The sequence below is a fragment of the Chenopodium album genome, chromosome 25 (assembly GCF_948465745.1).
Source record: "Chenopodium album chromosome 25, dcCheAlbu1.1, whole genome shotgun sequence".
Taxonomy (NCBI): Eukaryota; Viridiplantae; Streptophyta; class Magnoliopsida; order Caryophyllales; family Amaranthaceae; genus Chenopodium; species Chenopodium album.
Window position 1 is genome coordinate 15736463 of NC_137858.1, and position 19755 is coordinate 15756217.

The 19755-nt window shown below is 35.9% G+C and overlaps 1 protein-coding gene across 3 annotated transcripts; it reads right to left on the bottom strand.

The window, feature by feature from the left end:
- Positions 1 to 1241: 1241 nt before the first annotated feature.
- Positions 1242 to 19250, bottom strand: LOC145614832 (phospholipase SGR2-like). Of its 3 annotated transcripts, none has more exons than XM_081669893.1 (21): positions 18802 to 19250; positions 17969 to 18069; positions 17225 to 17401; positions 15877 to 16032; positions 14531 to 14602; positions 14303 to 14455; positions 13835 to 13885; positions 12715 to 12885; positions 10046 to 10195; positions 9312 to 9377; positions 8615 to 9202; positions 8438 to 8513; positions 8196 to 8317; positions 8019 to 8091; positions 6929 to 7031; positions 5204 to 5297; positions 5042 to 5104; positions 2828 to 2873; positions 2424 to 2524; positions 1953 to 1999; positions 1242 to 1839 (listed from the first exon to the last, which is right to left on the bottom strand). In XM_081669893.1, exons 1-21 carry the CDS (start codon positions 19046 to 19048, stop codon positions 1611 to 1613), a joined length of 2886 nt encoding a protein of 961 aa, XP_081526019.1. In that variant the 5' UTR covers positions 19049 to 19250; the 3' UTR covers positions 1242 to 1610. The 3 variants fall into 3 exon arrangements, 2 of the variants coding, with proteins under 2 accessions (XP_081526019.1, XP_081526020.1); XM_081669894.1 differs by having other exon boundaries at positions 17969 to 18080; positions 18802 to 18935; XR_014107173.1 differs by lacking the exons at positions 1242 to 1839; positions 1953 to 1999; positions 2424 to 2524; positions 2828 to 2873 and having other exon boundaries at positions 5040 to 5104; positions 5204 to 5292.
- Positions 19251 to 19755: the final 505 nt, after the last annotated feature.

Sequence of the window (19755 nt, forward strand, 5' to 3'; positions counted from 1 at the left end):
TATGGGCAAGAATCTTCTTATGATGCTATACATAATAGTGTCATGAGGTCAAAATTCATATGGAGGACTGATGCCATCTTTTTATCTGTGAAGCAGCATTTTTTTGAGCTGGGCTAAAGCAATTTAATATCGGATCTTGGCTTATGCTATGGGAAGCACTGGTGGACAAAAGCTTTCAGGGTTGCAGAAGCATGTCCTGAACCTTTACAGAGGTTTTCTGCGAGCAGCCCGTACTAAACCACCTGAAGGTCGTCGTCAGGTTGAAATGATTGTATCTGAAGAGTTTCGCCGCAATTCCAAGCAAATTGATCGCAAGAATTTTGTTTACATAGAATACTTGCTTCGACGTGGTAAAAAACAACTTGATCAGATCAAGAATAGTGATATTGTCAGCTTGTCATCCATGAAGGTTGGTGGGGCTGAGAATAAAGATACGTAGGTCAGCAGCCAATTCCATCAGTTATGGTAGGAAGCTAGTTGAGTACAATAAGTTCTGTGACATCTTGATAAATTTTCTCGTTGAGCTTTAGTCTCTGACAAAGAATCTTATTGTAATTTAAGAAAGCATGTCTATAGGAAATCCTATTAAATTTATGCACCAGTTCTTGCATCAACACGGGTGGCTAGACAGAGCATTTGGGAGGATTCCTGTAATCCTGTCATTATATTTCGATTTGAAATGGGATGAAAATTTTCAGGTTACTCCCTCAGGGTTGCTCTGGTTATTGCAGTGCCTAGATAGAACACATCGTTCTTTTGAAGTTTGGTGAAGGGACTTGTTGCACATACATTGGCTCGTTGCATAGGCCATATTAACTGGTGGAAATTATACAATCATCATAGTAAAGTTGCATACAAAAAGTTCACATATTATTGTTTGATTTTTAATTGATTTCAAAAGTGAGAATTGGAATGTTGAAATTCAGATCCAAAACTATTGTTAGTTAAAATATTGAAAATTCAAAAACCAGAACTCAATTTAATATTTGATCCCAAAACAAGGAATAATCAGACTTCCAAGGGAAAAAACCGAAAACATGTTATAAAGTATTTGAAGTGTCTTAACAAAATTTAAAGTCAATCTTCATATAGAACTTGTAGGGAAGGTAAGCTTCTTCATCGATGGTAAGAAAACTTCAATGCAAATTACCGCAGTAGAGTTGCAGACTTCAATGTGACTTAAAGATGGTGATAATAATAGAAGGAACCATTTGGTGAATGAGGGAGAGTGGCGATCAGTGTAGAGAAACACAACACAAATATAGCTGTTGATTATGTTCATTGATCAGAAAATTTTCAGCCATACATACCATACATAGAATACAAGCATAATTATGTGGCTGTACATGGAATTTACAAGACGTGTTAATTTATCATTCTGAAATTCTGGACAAAATACATCTATCGGCTATATAAACTTGTTTTATGTACAAAGGATACTCGAGTACACAGCATTGACCAACAGGAACAACACTAGAATACTCCCAAGTAGTTTGTGCCTTCCTTCTATGTCCAGTTATAGCGTTCAAACCCTATAGTTATCACACAGAGGCAGTATCTACACTCCTAATGTAAACTTGGTCAGAGTCTTCAGTTCTACATAGCTAACTCTACCGTGATGTCTTGGTTTTCTTGGGTGATTTTTTTATCAGATTGCTGCTAGAGAATGTTAATGGCAATTCTTCTTCACCAATGTCTTTTGTATCTGGCAATCTATTAGAGATACTGTCATTTTTTGTTTTGCTTCTCTGATGCCTTGGTTGATCAGGGTATTCAGGAATGTCCCGGTATAAATGATTCAACACAAAGAGTGCAGTATCATGGTCGCGCCAATAGTTTCTGCACATATAACAGAACATATGTAAGGCAGTTAAGTGATAAATATAACATGTTCCATTTAATACTAGTGATTGGGAAACATTAAAAATTTGAAGGATACTACACAAACATACGTGTGTGCTCCAATAGCTGATATATATGAATGCTGGAAAGTTTTATCCTGCAAGATTCATAAGAAAATCCGTATCAAAAGTAAGAAATGCAAGAAAACAGTCCAAAGAGGAGTCATTACAGTAATGAAAAACTAAATTTATGACCAAGAAGGAATTTTGGTTAAAAACAATCCCAAGGTTCCGAACTATAACCAACATGTGCAAAATAATCACTTATACTACAAACTATTCACTACTTTGGAATACTCTAAAAATTTGTAAGCTCTTTCCTTACTTTTTTTTATTTTTTTGTAAAAAATTTCCCATATAAAAAAGACCTCCCTGAAATTTCAGAGTTATATAATCCATAAAACTACATTAATACTTACTATTACTAAAACTACCTAGTACACATTATTATTATTTTTTTTTTCTTTTTTTTTTTTTTTTTTTTTTGGTGGAGAGGGGGAGCTAAAATAATAGTACACAGACCTGAAGAACATGATCGATTCGTCCATCTTCACTCCCAGTTAATCTCTCCATCATATAAGAACCATAAGATCGCACTTCTTCATTGACATCCTCCTCCTCTTCTGCAATATATCCAATAATTACAGAAAGAAAAGTAGCAATTGGAGGAACAATTTTTAAAAAATTATGAGGCTCCTTTGTTTAATAGTCCAACCAGGGCAACTTTATATGTAGAACTGCTAGTATATTGCGCATGGTAGAACCAACTCAACCAAGGCTAAATCTTTGACCATGCGGTGCACATTGTAAACTAATGTGAAAAAAATAAATAAATACTTGGTGGCACCTTACTGGTTGTACGATGAATATCCTCGTCCAACCGACAAGGAAGGCCTATATTAAGAAAATAGAAAATCTGCAGTTACCTTCGAGTCTGTCCTTCTTTGATCGACAAACCGTAAGCACCTGAACCTGCCAAAACAATGATACTTCTGTAAAACCCATACTTCTTATCCAGAACAGCACTAAGATACAAGGATATTTTGGATATTGCAATAAAATATTCAGCAGACAGAAAGATTGCAAGGACTAAACTGACTGCCTTCAAGAAACTTCAACTGAAATTGGGGCTCAGCAACATTAACAAAATTAATATGAGAACTGGAACTATCATAAACAGGAAATATGCAAGGATCAACTCAATGATCCTGAATAACTGATTTGATGAATTATTATAAAAGTAGAAGGGCATTACTGATAATTACTAACGAAGAGGCAGTTATCAGCTTATGCAAAAAAAATAAAATTAAAAAGGAAGTTTGCTGAACTTCAGGAGAATGTATTATGCAGTGTGTTATGTAGTAATGCTTTTTGTAAGTGGCTCTATGTAATCATAAAAAGAGAAAGTTAGTAAGAAAGGGAGACAGAAATTTGTCGTAAAAGAAACTCATTGTGCGCAATGTCCACTAGAGGTGATAAAAAAATCAGGCCGGGCTGGGCCCATGCATAAAATCTTGTGCCCAAACCCGTAAAATAGTGTCGGGTTTTTCGGGCTGGGCTCGGGTTTTGAACTAAAATGCAATTTTAGCCTTGTCCAAACCCACACTTTTTCGCGCTGGGCTAGCGGGCCGGGTCATTGATGATCACCTCTAATGGCCACCTCTTGAATATAGGAAGTTTGTGAATTACACTGATTAGCTAATATGAACTATTGCTTGCCTATATTCAGTGTTCATCTTAGCTTAAACAAAAATACAAAAAATACGATTAAGTACCAAAATTAATAGGGATTGCTAGCAGAATGACTTCCCCTTTTCTCTATTTCTAAAAGACAGCTTAGGTAAAGGGAACATCATCACAAGTTAAGTCAAAGCCTTTCTGTAACATTTATGATAAATATTTTCTACTAACTTTAGTTCATGTAGCCGACCCCACTTATGGGATTAAGGCTTTGATTGATTTTCTACCAACTTTCCGCAAAAAGTCAATTTGTCACATGTATTTCAAAACACACCACAATATCTGTTATAGATATATTCCATTACTAGAATCAATTTGTATTGCTATAATAATGTTCACAAATAACAAATCATCAAACTCATAGTTTAGTCACTACATAAATATTTAGAACCTCTTTTCTTCCCCTCCCCCAAAAAAAAAAAAAAAAAAAAAAAGGAACAAAAGAAAAAAAAAAAAATCATGATAATTGGAGGACCTATTCTTTCAGTGTAGATTTGCTGCTTGGGATATGGAGGAAAATTCTTATGCTTCTGAATTGATCAAAATACTGAAGGTCTGACTGGAGATCGAAAGGAAAAAGATCATGGGAAATCTAACTGCAGCTGTGGTTGTGGCGCTTCTGAAGCGACATCTTGCTAATTGGGCATGATTTAGCAATCAGGAGGGCTTTAAACCATTTACAGTTCTTTTTAAAGAGGGCATCCAGGTACATTTCAATTATATACAAATAAATGTAAAAAATGCGGTATTTTGATGATTTAGCTGAATGTAAGGGTATATTGGGAAATTCATTAAGAGCAAAGAAAATGGTTGAACATTTAAGAGTAGATTTAGCATTTTTGAAACCAATGTTGTAATTTTGTAAACAAATGTTAAACTATTGACGCCAATGCTGTACAAAAAAAATCGAAACTGAAAGTTCCTACTATTTTACAAGAATGTCAATGGATATGTGTATATCAATTTCATTTTCGGAATTTACTCTCAACCTTGACACAAACCCAAAGCTATTAACAAAGGGATTTAGACAAGGGGGATAACAGACTACATGCGAATTCAGTTCAGGTTTCCCTCAGGTAATTTTTCATCAGCTCTGTACATTAGCAATGGACCTTGATCTTCCTTTCTTTTACCAGGTTGCAAACTTGGCTGAGAGTAGGGGGTGCTTATAGAAAATATATATCAAAATTATGAGCAAAAGCATCGATAAGTGCGCAGCTCTAAAATGTGAGAATTTCATAGCAGAGCATTAGTGCAATACAACAAGATAGAGCATTCATCTTAACGTTGATCTCAGTCAGCATGTAATTACCATTCATCTTGTGATTATAGAAACTAGAATTGGTGGTAACACGAATATAAGAGCACAAGGCAATACTACAGGCCATAGTAGAACTCACCTTGACAGAATTTAGATGTTTCACAAATGACTCAGATCTTGCAGCAAAATCTTCAGCAAATTCCTGCAATTCATAGCATAATCCAGAAATAGAACAATGAGTGAGAGGACTGGGAAAAGGAATGGCAATTGAAAAGGTAATGATGCTTTCTGAAAGCCACACCTGAAGTCCAATATGCAATCGCTTGCCTCCTTTGTGATAGGGAATTATGACAGGGCGTTTGCTGATATATTCTTTACATACTAGAGGTTCTATTCTGAGATAAGACCCCAAAAAAAAATAGTTTATACATCATATAAACAAATGAGCAATTACAAGCATTACATGCAGAATAAATGCAAGTATTAACTAGAATAACTAATAATTTTCAAAGCAGCTTTTACAAAGCCACGAATCGGTCAGAGATTATTCTGGATTTCTGGTCAATAAAAAGCGAGAAAGCAACATGGTCAAAGTACAAGCTATAGCACTCAAGTTAGTCTGGCACTCTGACCATTGGTCCTTTTCTCTAAAGAAATAAGATGAAATCTTTTTAACTCTCTTACCACCTATTTTCGCTTACCATGAAAAGATAGTGGTTCTTAAAACATAACCAATGAGCTAAATCAAGTGAGCCTCTTCTGGTTTTCTGCCTTTTGTGGGGTGGAAGATTCCAGCATACAAAGAAGATAAAAATGAGAATTATCCATGGCAGTGAATGGAATACCATTGGAATTGTGGATCTAGACGATTTTATACACAGAGGTGAAGTTAAGCTGTCAAACACAAAGTTGCTTAATTTGCTCTCAACTCTAATTCAAATCTATCAATCAATCATATCCTTAATCCCATAAGTGGGGTCGGCTACATGAACCAAAAGTGATTATTCCGTATAGTCATCCAGAAAAATCTTCCTCCTCCATCCCTTACGATCAAATGCCTCATTCTCATGCTAATCCATATGCTTCATATTCTTCCTAACTCCTTCCAACCAAGTCATTTTCGGTCTCCCTATCCCTCTTTTAACCCCTCAATGGTCCTACTCTTCCACTCTTCGTACCGGTGCACCCTCGGGTCTCCGTCTTACATGCCCGAACCAACGCAGCGTTTTCCTAAGTTTGTCTGCAATGCCTGCCACACCAACATTCTTGCAAATAACCTCAATTCTGATTCTACCTCATGGTCAAATCCTGATTCACATCTATAAACTCAATATAAAAATTTGATCAGCTGGCTAGGAAATTCTGACTACTATATTGGCTCTTCTTAAAATCTAACAGTATTAAGTAAACAACAATCAGCCTTGTCCCTCCTTTCTTTCAAAGAAAATGAGCTTTTCTGAGACACTTGCATGAACAGTTTACTCACTTTTACTAGCTCAATGTCAGGTGGCAAATACGAGTATGAACTCAAAATTAGAGATTTGTGTGGTGTACATGTATGATTTCACAAGGGTTATCTTTAAACAGATCAGGTTATATTTCAGTAGAACCATTTAGATGGGTATGTAATGAGACACAAAGCAAAGAAGTTTTCCTGAATTAAATGATCCACAAAATGAACAACTGAACTATACAGTATTTGCAGCCTAAAAGCCATATGGACATCAACAGATTTCTAACCGGATCATACAATGGTTACAAATATTTTACAATAAACATCCTATCCAAGCAACAATTCATTCTCCAAAGTCCAACCCCTAATGCCTTCTTTTTGTCTCTCCTGTCCCTTTGCCCCCCTTTCCACATTCAAGCCATAACCCTTTTTACAGTGGGTAATCATGCAGCATCCAGAATTGAAAAAGATTTTACAGCCTATTAGTGTTGTGTCAAAACCAGTAAACAATGAATTTCACCATGTCTGAGTAGCAGTCTAATTTTAAAAGTGTAATAAGAAGGTAGAGATTACCTATATGCCACAGGATCAAAAGGGTGAAAGATGTTGAACATCTGCTGACAAGCAGGCATCTCTTCATTTATATTCTCTTCCCCCCAGTATTCTTTCCCTTTACCTACAAGAGCAGAAATCACGATACATAAAACTGTGAAACCCTACAAATGCAATGAAAACAGAAAGAGTAATTCAAAGGAATTGCAGGTCCAAGGACGATAAAAATGTATGCAACCCTATCCTATACAACAAAGGCTGATGCTCCCCAAGTTAAGCATAAACAACCCAAAATAAGCACTGGATAAAAAGATACAAGCATACAACAGTTGAAATTTTGTGTAGTTAGGTTAGCAATCTCTTCACTTCATTTTTCCAAAATTACTGGCCTTGAACTTATTTTATCTTATTATCATAGCTAATCAGCCCGTATCTTACTGGACCTTATTATTATTTGGCCTTATTATCAAGTCTTGTTAGACCTTATTGGAATGATTAACCCATATCTTATGTTATCAATCCTTATCTTATTTGAGCTTATTAAATCTTATCTGAACTTATTTTTTAGCCCTTATCTCATCTTACATGAACAATAAGGCCTTTACGCTTCTTAACTTGCACAGTACAGAATTCTGACTTAGAAATTTCTAAAAACATCATGAGACAATCTCAATGGTCCTAAATTAACATTAACTAAAAATGTCACTGAAAATCAAATACAGGAGTGCAATATAGCATTAAACTACACAGCAACCCAAAATATATAGGAAATTGCTTTGTTTTTCAGAATATATAGGTCTTTAATGTTCATGAATCAGCTAAAAGAATATTTTGGTCGAAGAGGAATTTCTATAATCATTGCTGTACAGACAGGATTCACACCCTTTACCTACAATTTTAAAAGTTAATAATAGCAAAAAGAAGAAATAAAAGAAAAGATCGACAATAAGGGAGAAGATCAACAAACTATATGCAACATCAACTACTAGATAAACAACAAAGGAAATACTATTCTCTGATAAATGGAAAGTATAGATTACTAGGGAAAAACACCATCAGCATAAGTTTACAAGAACAAAATTTGAATAATCCAAATATATTTAGGACTTACCAATTCCAATGCGGACATTTCGAATGGAAAGAAAGACACCAAGAGGGGATCCAGCTGCAAAGAATGTATGTACCTGTTGCATAGCAAACAGGTTTGAATTCAAAGGACTGCACTAAAGATCTTACGCATGGGAATACAAGAATATAATAGACCAATAGTATTAACAGTTTTAATTACCTTGAATTCAAGCTTGGTGTACTTGATCAAAGGTTTATAACTTGTGGATAAATCGTTTTGACTAGCCAAAATCTTTTTGGATTCATCTTGATTTGAAATGCCTGGATGAACTTCATGACTCCCTGCAAAATAGATAATGCATAACATAACATAAAATACACATTCTACGACATATCAATGCAGAGGAAGTATAAGAAGAAGAGAACTGAATTAGGTGGAAATAAAGAAAGATCATTGATCACCTTCAAAAGACCTGCTACTAGTACTACAACCAAGTTGAGCTTCCAATTGTGCAACACGTGCCTTTAGAAACTCAACCTGTAGTGATAGAGAGAAAAAGGTTAAAAAAAATTTTAAATAAAATAAACAATGGAAGCTGAATTATGTAAAGTTCAGGCAGAAGATAGATTCCCTCGCACCTCTGACTTGAGATCTTGAATATTTTTGTGTTCATCACTTGTATCTGACGTTTGCAGAGGTTCGGCTGCATTTTCTGAAGCATCAGGGTTCACGAGACTATCCAAATTGGTATTTGCCTCCAAGTTTTCAGTGGTGTCACAATTTATATCACAGGCTTCACTCGAGTTTCCAATTTCTTCAGGACACACATCGCTAGGGCTGCAAAGGTAATCCTGACCATCTTCTGCTGAAGATTTAGTGCCATCTTGCATTTCACTCACTTTCAGCGTAGAACTTTCATCTCTAATAGTGAAGGAAGTTGGACTAATATCCTCAACTAGATGGTCTTCAGAATTAACATTTTCAGGCAAAGATGAAACATGATGTCCTCCTGACCTGTCTTCATTTGAAGTTTCCTGAAAAGTTCTAGTACCATCATCCATAGAGTTGACTTCAGAGGGTAATTTAGAAATTTTTTCCGGTGTCTCGTCTTCTTTGTCATGCTTCGTATACATGAATTCCATTGGAAATGGGGAAGACAAATTATCTTGGTGGCAGAGAATATCATATGAGAGAACACTTCCCAAGGAATGACCATACAAGGAAACCTACAAAATTTATCATGCATTTTTAGCAAAACATTTTGCAAAACAAATTGATTTTGAAAATAGTGCAAAGTCAGTCCAGAGAAAGAAAGTAAAATTCACAGAGTTCTACCTTTCCGTCATACCCTGGATTCCTCTTCAGAAACTTCAGATATAAACGATTCAGTTGGTTTGAAACCTGTGAAAGGACAATGGACCATCTTATGAGATCATCTATATTATCCATCAAACTGACACCACTTTAATCTAAGTAAGACCCACAGTTAGGAATAAGGTCACAGAGACATTAATTCCAGGAGAAAAATAAAAACAAAGAGGAAGTTCAATGCAGCACAGAATTAAATATGTACAACTTATAAGCATACACTAGCCAGCAACAAGGAATTCAAATCTAATTATTATAGAACAGACCATCATGAGAACAAAAATAATGTCAGCTATAATAGACAGATTTTACACACCAGCACAACTCCAAACTTCAAATATGGAATATAAAAAAGAATTTTAAAAAAAATAACATTTGATTACCAATCTCATCATTCAATACCTTTAAAAAACAAGGACATACATTTGACAATAGCTATAGTTCTCTAACATCTGCTATTTTCTGGGAGGTAGATGATTAACAAGAGAGACATCAAGCAATAAAGTAGTACTTAAAATATGGATATGTATTATCACACTTCCAAAAGAATGGAGGCAGTGCATTTGTGACATGAAAACCACATGCTAAACGTATACTCTTCCATACAAGAGCAAACATTTATTTATTGACTTGTAAATCATATTACCCTGGCCAAAGAAGCGCATAATCAATAAAGAGCACAAAGAATAATGCTATAATACCGAGTCAATAATCTCCTGGCAATAGATGGGGCTCATGTAGTACAACACATCATGAACAGTCGCACTTAGTGTAGTGCGCAAGCCTCGTACACCATCTAATGTGATTTTCTCCACAGCAGATTCTCCGCTGAGCTTCAAACCCTTTCTCCACTGAGATACAAAAGCCAAGTATGCAAATTTCATTTAGCTAAGACCCAATTATCCAAATTATAATCTCTGCAGGCAAGAAAAGTATTCTAACTAACATGCAAGTAACAATGCAACTACAGAGCACAGCTCAAAGCTAAGCTATTTTTGTCACAAGTCTCACAAGGAAATTCCACTAGAAACCACAGCTGCATGCATCACAAATAATAAGAGAGAAGTGTTTGGCTATTCCATCCCATGGTCTTCGTACAAGATAATATTTGAACAAAGAGAAGCAATTTGATTCCATCCCCAAAAAATCAAAGCTGCAAGTATACCCTTTTTACATGTATTCCTAGTCTAGTTGAAACAATATTTTGACACTTCCGTGTTGCGACACTGAAGAGAATTGAGAAAAGCTAGGGTCTAAAATAACTTATGTCAAAATTTGACAAGAGGATTGAAGCTTATGGGGAGTTAGACGCAAAAATAGTGGTAAGTTGTTAATGGGAGCTTATAGATATAAACTCATGAACCATCAAAGCTTGTGACAACTAGGGTGCACTAAAAATGTAAAAGGGTATGGTTAACTTTTAAGGGGTACTTCTACCCTACTAACTTTTATATAATATTATAATTATTATATATAGATCTTACTGTTTTGCTTAAAATGAGGAGTAATTAATTGAGCCTCCCTTCTTGCTACTGCTTTTGAAAATCTCACAGAACAAACTTCACAAAACTTATTTGAATTGGGTTCCAAACAACAGGAGAGAGAGACAAGAGAAGCAGATAGAAATTGGAAATACAAGCGGTCACTGCCACATCACAACAGCAAGAAACAACGAGCAAATGCAACACCAGCAGGAGCACCAGAAGCAATAGGGGCAGATGAGTGCTGCAACAGCAAGAACAGAGAGTAGTTGCAGAAGATGGAAAATGAAACAATAAAGGGAAGATAAAATGATAAAAAATGATGTCAAGAGGAAAAAAGCCAAATAAACAAAGGATATATACTTTCACAAAAATCTGAATACAAAACGCAAGCCATTTGAATATTTTCTAACTGCATTTAGAAAAAAAATTAATACAAAAAAACAAAAAAAAAAAAAAACAATATTTAGGGTATGCAAAAAACAATATTTAGGGTATGGACATGCAGATCATCCGCAAAAACATTGTAGCTCCAATCCTGCCCACATTCAAGGGAAGGCCACCTGAATGGGGAGGAATGATTCAGACCTACAGCCATGAATAAGAGAGAAAGAGGAGCGGGGGAGGGGAGAGGCCGAGAAAGATAGAGGCAACTACAAAGGGCAGTTGAGTTGTTTGATGTGACATATGACATTAATATATATAGGAAATTTAGACATTTATCACCTCCAAATAACCACTTAATGGCTTTTACCACCTAGTGACCTACATAAAAAAAATGAAAGTTAGCTTTTACCACCTATCATCTCCAAATAACGGATTCCCTCCATAAATCCGTTAGTGGGGCCTACCATGTACACATGTCACAATATTATTGGATAAATTTTTTTTTTTTAAAAAAAAGGAATATAAAATACTTAATAAAATAAAAAATAATTTACTTAAATAAAATAATATAAAAACCCAGCCACCGCCAGACCTGCTCCCAGCCCCACCGCTGGTATCGGCTCCCCGCCCATCGCTGTTACCGGCGGCCCAAGCTAGCCCAACCCCACACCCATTCATCCCCATCGCTGCCACTGCTCACCACTGCTGCACCACAGTGGCAATAAACTAGCATCAAACCGGCGCCACTCCAGACTCCACCAGCCACCACACAACCACTACTCACCCTCAACCCAAACGCATCAGCCACAACCACGAATTCCGACCCCCTCCCACCAATTTCCGACCTCAAAACCCGCACTGAATTCCGACCACCCATAATGCCCCCTCTTTCCAAATTCCGACCACTCCAAAAACCCTAGCCACCACTAAATTTCGCACATCGCACTCCTAAAACATTAGCCACCACCTATTTCTGACCCCCTCCTTATCCAACACCAAATTATGGCCCCTCCCTAGCCCCACACGAAATTTTGACCAACAACCGAGGTGGGTTGATTTCGTTGCCAGCTGGTTGCATGGAAGGTCGAGGGAGATGAAAAGAAACGTCAAAAAGGTGGGCCCTACTAACGAAATCATGGATGAAATCCGTTAGTTGGTGGAGATATCCAATTTTTGGAAATTTTGTTGGTGGTAAAATAAAACTTTTTTTTATGTAGGCGGTAAAAGCCAATAAGTGGTTTTTTGGAGGTGGTAAAAGTCAAAATTTCCTTACATATATATTCATGATACCGTCTCAATAATTATCTCGCAAAACTTACAATAACTTGGCTTTTTCTAAAGTGCTAAAATACAGGGTCATTCAGAAAATTCCTAGATCGATTCCAGAACGTAGCCTCCCCACCCCAAGTCCATACCAAAAAACCAAAACTAAAGATTAACAGAGAGAAGCACAATGAGAAATACATAATAAGAACATACAAACACCTGACGATTAAACTTACTTGGCATGGAATAAAGAGGACTCTCTGAATGCCACGCTGATATGATGTCAGGTGTTTTTCAGCTAAACTTGAGGTGATATGGCGATAAGTTGCCACATCGTCAACCAGATTAGATTTCTCCAGTCTTTGACCAATGCCATGAACCATAAAAACTAGATGGCGAACCGGAACCTAAAAATACAAAAATGACATTAATAATAATAAATAAATAAATAAATCCATATACCCAAAATCACATGTCATTAAGCTGCGAGAGAAGAGGGGGGAGAAAGTAAAAAATGATCAAGAGCCAAGTGAAAAACGGTTCAAAAAAATTACTGTACAGAAACAATGTTCAGATGAATGAATAAGTATTCCCAATAAAAATGAATGACGTGTATGAATCTGAGAACATGTAAATGTATCATGTAGCCGGGGGGGGGGGGGGGGGGGGTGATCATGCATATTCCTCTAATCTGATTTGCACAAACAACTTACAAATTTTCACCCTAGATCATGACATCAATCTCTCCCCTCTCTACACCCCTTTTTTCTTCAGATTCCATAGCAGCTATAACAGAAGTACTTGGCTATTGGACATGCAAGAGCATAAACTTGCTTTCCCAGGTCAAGAGAACAAGCTACTCTAAAAAAAATCCAGAATATAGTCACGATGGCCTATAAGCTTAATTTAAAAGGCACAGAGCAGAACATGGCAGCAACTGTTCCTAGGTTACATGAGACACAAAAGAAAAAATGACAGCAGAAGTGCATTGTTTAAGGGCAGGAGGCACTATCCGCAGTCTATATTTAGAATAAAGTAACCCAATGACAAGGGAATTTGATGGTGTCAGAAATTTATATAATCATAAGATCTAATCATCTAACAACTTGTATTTTGTATTTAAGTCATAGAGAAAAAAAACTTAAGCAATCAATCAGGCCTTTTGTAGAACACCCCTAAATAAAGCCTGCAGTTGCTACCTTGCTATAGTATTATAAACATCACACTCCGTTAAGGCATCCATATAATAGAGTACCATATCTAAGATAGAGTACAAGTTAGAACACCTTTCTACATTGTCTTTTTGTTTCATGGTTGGGGGGGTGGGGGGGGTAAAAGAAGCAAAAAGGCATGTACCTCAGAACAATAGTCGTCCATCTCTTCCTCTTTTTGCTGACGCAGCTCATCCTGCAAAAATTAATAAAATCTTAAAAAACAAGAGGTTGATATAATCATACACAGAGAGCTGAGCTCAACTTCCCAATAACACAGAAAACAAAACTAGGGTTTTAACATCTTGGGTGTGATCACAATTGCAGTAATGAGCAGTTAAAATCAAAACCACTTTGCCAGGCAATGCAGATGACTTGCAGCTCGTGGCCTAGTATAACAGTCACAGTAAGGTTATAAGCCCGACTACATAATCATTTAAGACAGTTTCAAAAATCAATTTGCAAGTCAGCAATTGTCTACATTACTACATACCAGATTCTAGTGAATTGATAATTAGGTTAAGGAACCTTATGCTTAGTAACACTAAGCATAAGGTTTTTCTAAAATTAAAAGACAAAAGGCGCGCAGGGGAGGTGGTCTATAAAATGGAACCTGTGTTGGTTTTGGAGATGGAGATGCAGCATATCCTCGTCTTAGCTTCACGCCATTTCCTCCAAAATTGATGATAGTGGAAAAGCCTGAAGCATCGACATTCAGCCACGCCTCCCAAGTGTCATCCTCTCCAGTAAAGAGGGCATGCAGTCCCTGCATATCAACAAGAAATAATTACAATTGAGTTCAGATGTAAGAAACAATTCTGCACTCATGACAATATCATACTGGGGTATAGCCTTGTAATTCAACACGAGCTGCAAAGAGTCCAGATGGTTGAAATGTCCTCCGATGCCAAACCTAGATAGGAAAATCAACCATATCAAAATTGTCAAATCACTATATTTAACCAAACACTAGGACAACAAATTCAATCAATCATTCCAATATTGAAGAACAATTTTGAAAATGTATTAAAGATTGATGAAGATGTTAAAAAAATAAATAAATAAAAAATTAAAAATTAAAAAAAAAAAGTTTTGATACCACCCTTTTATACCCAGAGAAATAGAAATCGCCAGAAATTTCCTCAATAGCTCACAAAGAAAGCAACTCATTTCAGTAATCGAATTTATAACAAAACTAAGCTACCTATTCTTTTGCATGATCCTTATAGCTATTGACATAAACATATTGAAGAGTAAATCTTCAAAGAAACAAAAAATATACTTCGTATATACTTCCTCTGTTCTTTTTTTATTGCAACGTTAGGGTTTTCACACTTGGTGATACACAAATTATACCTTTAACATCTTTAACTATACTATTGAAAAATTTATAAAAAGTTAATCTTTTGAAAGTATAAATCAAGACGAATCTAACAAGACTCCACTTGACTATGTTATTCCTAACGTATACGACAAAGGAGTAGGTGTGAATAGTGTTAAATCTCCAACGTCGTGATTAAAAAAAGGAAACGGAGTACATTTAAAAAATAAAAAAATAAAAAAAAAAAAAAAAAACAATTAATACACTATCTAAAATAAAATGCACTCATATCCTAATGTACCAATTTGTATAACAGAAATTATATTGGTAACTAGTGACTACTCTATACTGGTCGAATCAGCAATCTGCCTTAATAAACCAATAAGCTATGAGCTTTGAATAAGAAACTGGTCATGAGACATGCTAAACTACCCTAATTGCTATTTGAATATATTTTATGTGTTATCTGCAGAAAAACTTCCAAGAAACAGCTCCAGCCTAACACTTTTTCTAAAAGCAGGAGGCTGTTTCAAATTTTAAACAAATATTCAATTCATTCATCAAATAGAATAAGCACAAGGGTAAGCATTGATCTACGACACAAATCTAAATACCCAAGTAAGCAATGAATATTACTTAGATGTTAATATGTTATGCATGTCCTCCCCAAATATTTAAAGTTTCATGCACTTTCAACTGGCAACCAATTGCAGAAATTGCTCAGATAAATGATCTATCACTGGAAAGGATATTATATTCCATATTACTACCAAAGCTAGAAGACAGAAAACAGAGGATGTCAAAGAATCAGAAACCTTTTAAGAAAATAATAAAATAAACAAGTATAGCCAGAACAGGTGGATTACCTGTCTACGATATGCAAACTCCAACTGTTCAGCAACATCTTCCCGAAGAGGAAGCCAATCAAGTCCTCCACTTTGTGCAAACCAATGACCTCTTAGAACACGCCGATTCTCACCATTCCAGTACACTGGAAAGCTATGCCGTTTCACCAGATCTACCTGAGGTAATTAGCACATCCAAGGGTGACCAAGAATCAAATTTACTAACCAAAGAATCAAAGTGTGCTCAAATCAGAAAGAAATCCCTCGATAACCATCAAAAACTGACAGGAATTTGATAAGATTTCATGAAGAGATCCTTAATCCTGTTAATGTCAGAAAATCACACAGATTCACACCCCAATACGTGTGTATATATATGTTCTTTTTTCCGAGAGATAAAAGGACTGCCCCCCCCCCCCAACAAAAAAAAAAAACTTAAACCCACAAGGCACAGGCTTATAACAAAATTAATCTAATATCATCAATACTGTCCCAATCTCTCCTCCCCTTAAATTTTGAGTTGCACTTCAAGGACAAGTAATTAGCTAGACCTTTCTTGTATCCATCACTCATAAGCTACAAAATCTTCTTATGGCATCTTTGTTACACAAATTAGGTAGTCAGTAATAGGTGACCAACATGATACTTCCCAAAAAAAAAATTCCAAACTCCAAAGCTCCATAGAATTTGTAACACTTCATTCATATCAGAGGTCATTACCATCTCCACATGTGACCCCAAAACCATCTCAGCTGCTTGGTTCAACAACAAAAGCTCATCAAAAATATGAACACTTAACTACTAGTAGATGAAATGCCTAGGTAACAAGTAATGTGGATGTAGATAGAGATAGAGAATCTCAAGGACATAAGAAATAGAAGATCTCAAGGGAACATAAAGAATAAAGAATCTCAAGGGCACACGAGAATTGCAATCAATGAAATACACCAGTAAACAAATAAGCACTGTACCAGGTGAACTAGTATCAATAATGAAAAAGTGACAAATAAATTTGACCACAAGCAAAGCCTTTTATCAGCTCATAATAATCAAAATGAGCCCAAAAATGAAAATCAGAGTTTCTTCTCAACATTTTTGTCAGAAACCGACAAGACTTTAATAATATTATTCATGCAGGTCTATTTCTCCACCTTTTTGTTATGAGAATTACCCACTACTTTATTAATTCCTCTATGCTGTAGAAGACATACGGGGATGGGGAAATAGAATGAAACATACTTAGGTTATAAGACTTATAACCCAAGATATTTATCCTTATCAAATACCTAAATCACAGAACCAGCTACATAGCAGACAGTATACTTTGCAGTTGATTCATTTATTCACATAGAACTGAAGAAGCTCATACCTCATAAAGACCACCTTTCACAGGGACTCCAACTCTCTCTTCCTCCACAACATATAATTCAGATGTTAAAGGGTTTTTATGTAGATCTGCTACAGTAGTTGAACCAGTCTGTCCTTTTGGGCCTTCACTGCATTCTGCATATTCCCTCCACCAATAAGACAGCAACTCTTCTTCTCTCTGTTGCCAAAAAACAAAAAAGGATATATTTTAGAAAAGCAGTTTATATGCAAAAGTTAAGAGCCAAAAGAGAAAAGGCAACTATGGCATCAGGGTACAGCAATGCAAACAGCCTTGTAACCCAGCAGAAGTTTGACAGAAAAGATTTGTGACATCAGGATTCAAGAAAGAAAATTCACTCTCAAAGGTTGCTGTGCAATTGGAGCCACATGAGATATAATGAGATAGTCATTTCGTTTCCTTGAATTTATAGACTAATTGGCCTATGACTCTGAAATGTGAATTCATGCCTCCTAATCGTCATAGTTAACACTGATAGGAGTAATCACAGTCGATACTCCATACAACAAACTAACAACATATGGGCCTTTCTACCTTCATTGACATTCTGTCATAAGTACAATTATCACTAGCGCAAAGTATTTCTCACCTGAGTCCCAAAAGAAGTTAAGGCTCCTGGGATGCATTACATCACATACCATTGACAAACATAAAAGGTAAATATTTGACATCAGATAATAAATATGAAGGCATTCAATCATCTACTCAAGTTAACAGGCACCTTACCTGCAAGAAAGCAGCCTCTATCGCTAGTGAATCTCTCATACCAAAGCGAAAATACTCTCCTTTACCAACAACCTCCGCACGTGGAATTGAGGCAGCCAACTCTGTCCAACCACTACCCATCAGAAGCAATGTCACCGAAGCAAAGCCTTGGATTTAAAAAGCATACAAATGCTAACTGGAATCTAAAAGCAAAGTCACTAGTTCTAGCTTTAACAGATACTATATGATCGATAATTAAGAAGCTTGTACATTCCATAAATACATACACAGCTACGGAGCTACCAAACGACAGCATAACATCACCAAATTATGATCTTATACACATCATATATAATATTTTCACAACATTCAAATAGTGTCCATCCGACACCCTGGTGTAAACTTATACCCTCTCACATTCTCCTTTCCATCCGCTCCCCGCACGAACTTGACACAGGGGAGAATGTGCCAGTCTAAAAGTTTACACCAAGATGGAAAATGACATGATCTTAGGTATGTAAAAGTCATATTCTACACCCAGGATCACCATTAATGAACATAAAGTTCAAAATCATCAACATTAATCCATATGTTACAAACATTATAACATTATGTACATTCACTTCACATATTATTAAAATAGCAATATTTTTACTACTTGGGCAACAAAATTTATCATATAATTAATAGATTATGAACATGAACATACCATATGTTCTCATAATATAAACAATTATATGATCATTTGACACAACAATACATCCTATATTTATAATAACAACAATTAATGCTTAAACCATATAAAACATGATTAATAACAACTTGTAATAAAAATGATCAAAGTAAACACTCACGATTTAGACCCAAAGGAACCTTGCAAAAGTACCACCTAACATCACCCCCATCAGAAGGGCTTCTAGTTTGGGCAAGATACTTCCTTCGACCTTCAAATTGCTCGATTTCATCAGCTAATCTTCGAATATTCGAGGGTGTATTCTTGAGCAAAGCAGGATCAGTCTCAGCTTCTTCTTCTTCAACAACACTTGCATCTGAAATTGACTCTTTTCGTTCAATTTTAGCAACCCCATCATCACCCATCATTCAATTGCGACACCCGTTTGTCGAATTTTGCCCCGAGCCACCAAAATGAATACGACGAATGAATTCTGACGAAACAAAAAGTACCCAGTTGAAATTGAGTGGATTGGAGAAAAACCCAGAATTGAAATGGGGTGAAGAAGTAAGAGAGAAAGGAGTGAAGAGGAGAGAGAAAGTGAGAAAGATGAATGAGATTGAGCAGCGTGGAATTCCGGGAAGGAATATTCAGTGCCAGAAACCAAATCGGTAGGTGGTTCTAGCGGTGTACCAATTTTATTTTTGGCAAAGGGAAACTGATTTTTTTGTATTTCTGGCAAGTTTTTTTAGTTTTTGGTTAACTGGTTTTTTTTTTTTTTACAGTTGTGAATAAACAGAACTAGTGAATCGATTCGATCAAATGAATTCAACGACTATTATAATTAAACTCTAATGAATCAATTGATACATAAGTATGTCTCGTATTTTTTAATTTATTATAAAATCAATAACAAATTATTTGTATAAATATTATACGGAGTTTTTATTAAAATGATATTAGATAATATATTTTCCTTTATGTTGATTAGACCTGGCAATCCTGACCCGATCCGAATGACCCAACCAGTGACCCGAAATTATTGACCCAAACCCGACCCGAAATTGAGTTGACCCGAACGTGACCCGAGGATCGAACTGATCCGAAATCAAACTTGATCTAACCCGAACTTACC

What these genes read in the sequence shown, in the direction of transcription:
- LOC145614832 (XM_081669893.1), bottom strand. Translation starts at nt 19,048, where the DNA reads ATGATGGGTGATGATGGGGTTGCTAAAATTGAACGAAAAGAGTCAATT. An exon ending in TAGAGGCTGCTTTCTTGCAG is followed by an intron (nt 17,402 to 17,968) that starts GTAAGGTGCCTG and finishes TTTTGGCAACAG; the next exon opens with AGAGAAGAAGAGTTGCTGTC. An exon ending in AATTACAAGGCTATACCCCA is followed by an intron (nt 14,456 to 14,530) that starts GTATGATATTGT and finishes GTTGATATGCAG; the next exon opens with GGACTGCATGCCCTCTTTAC.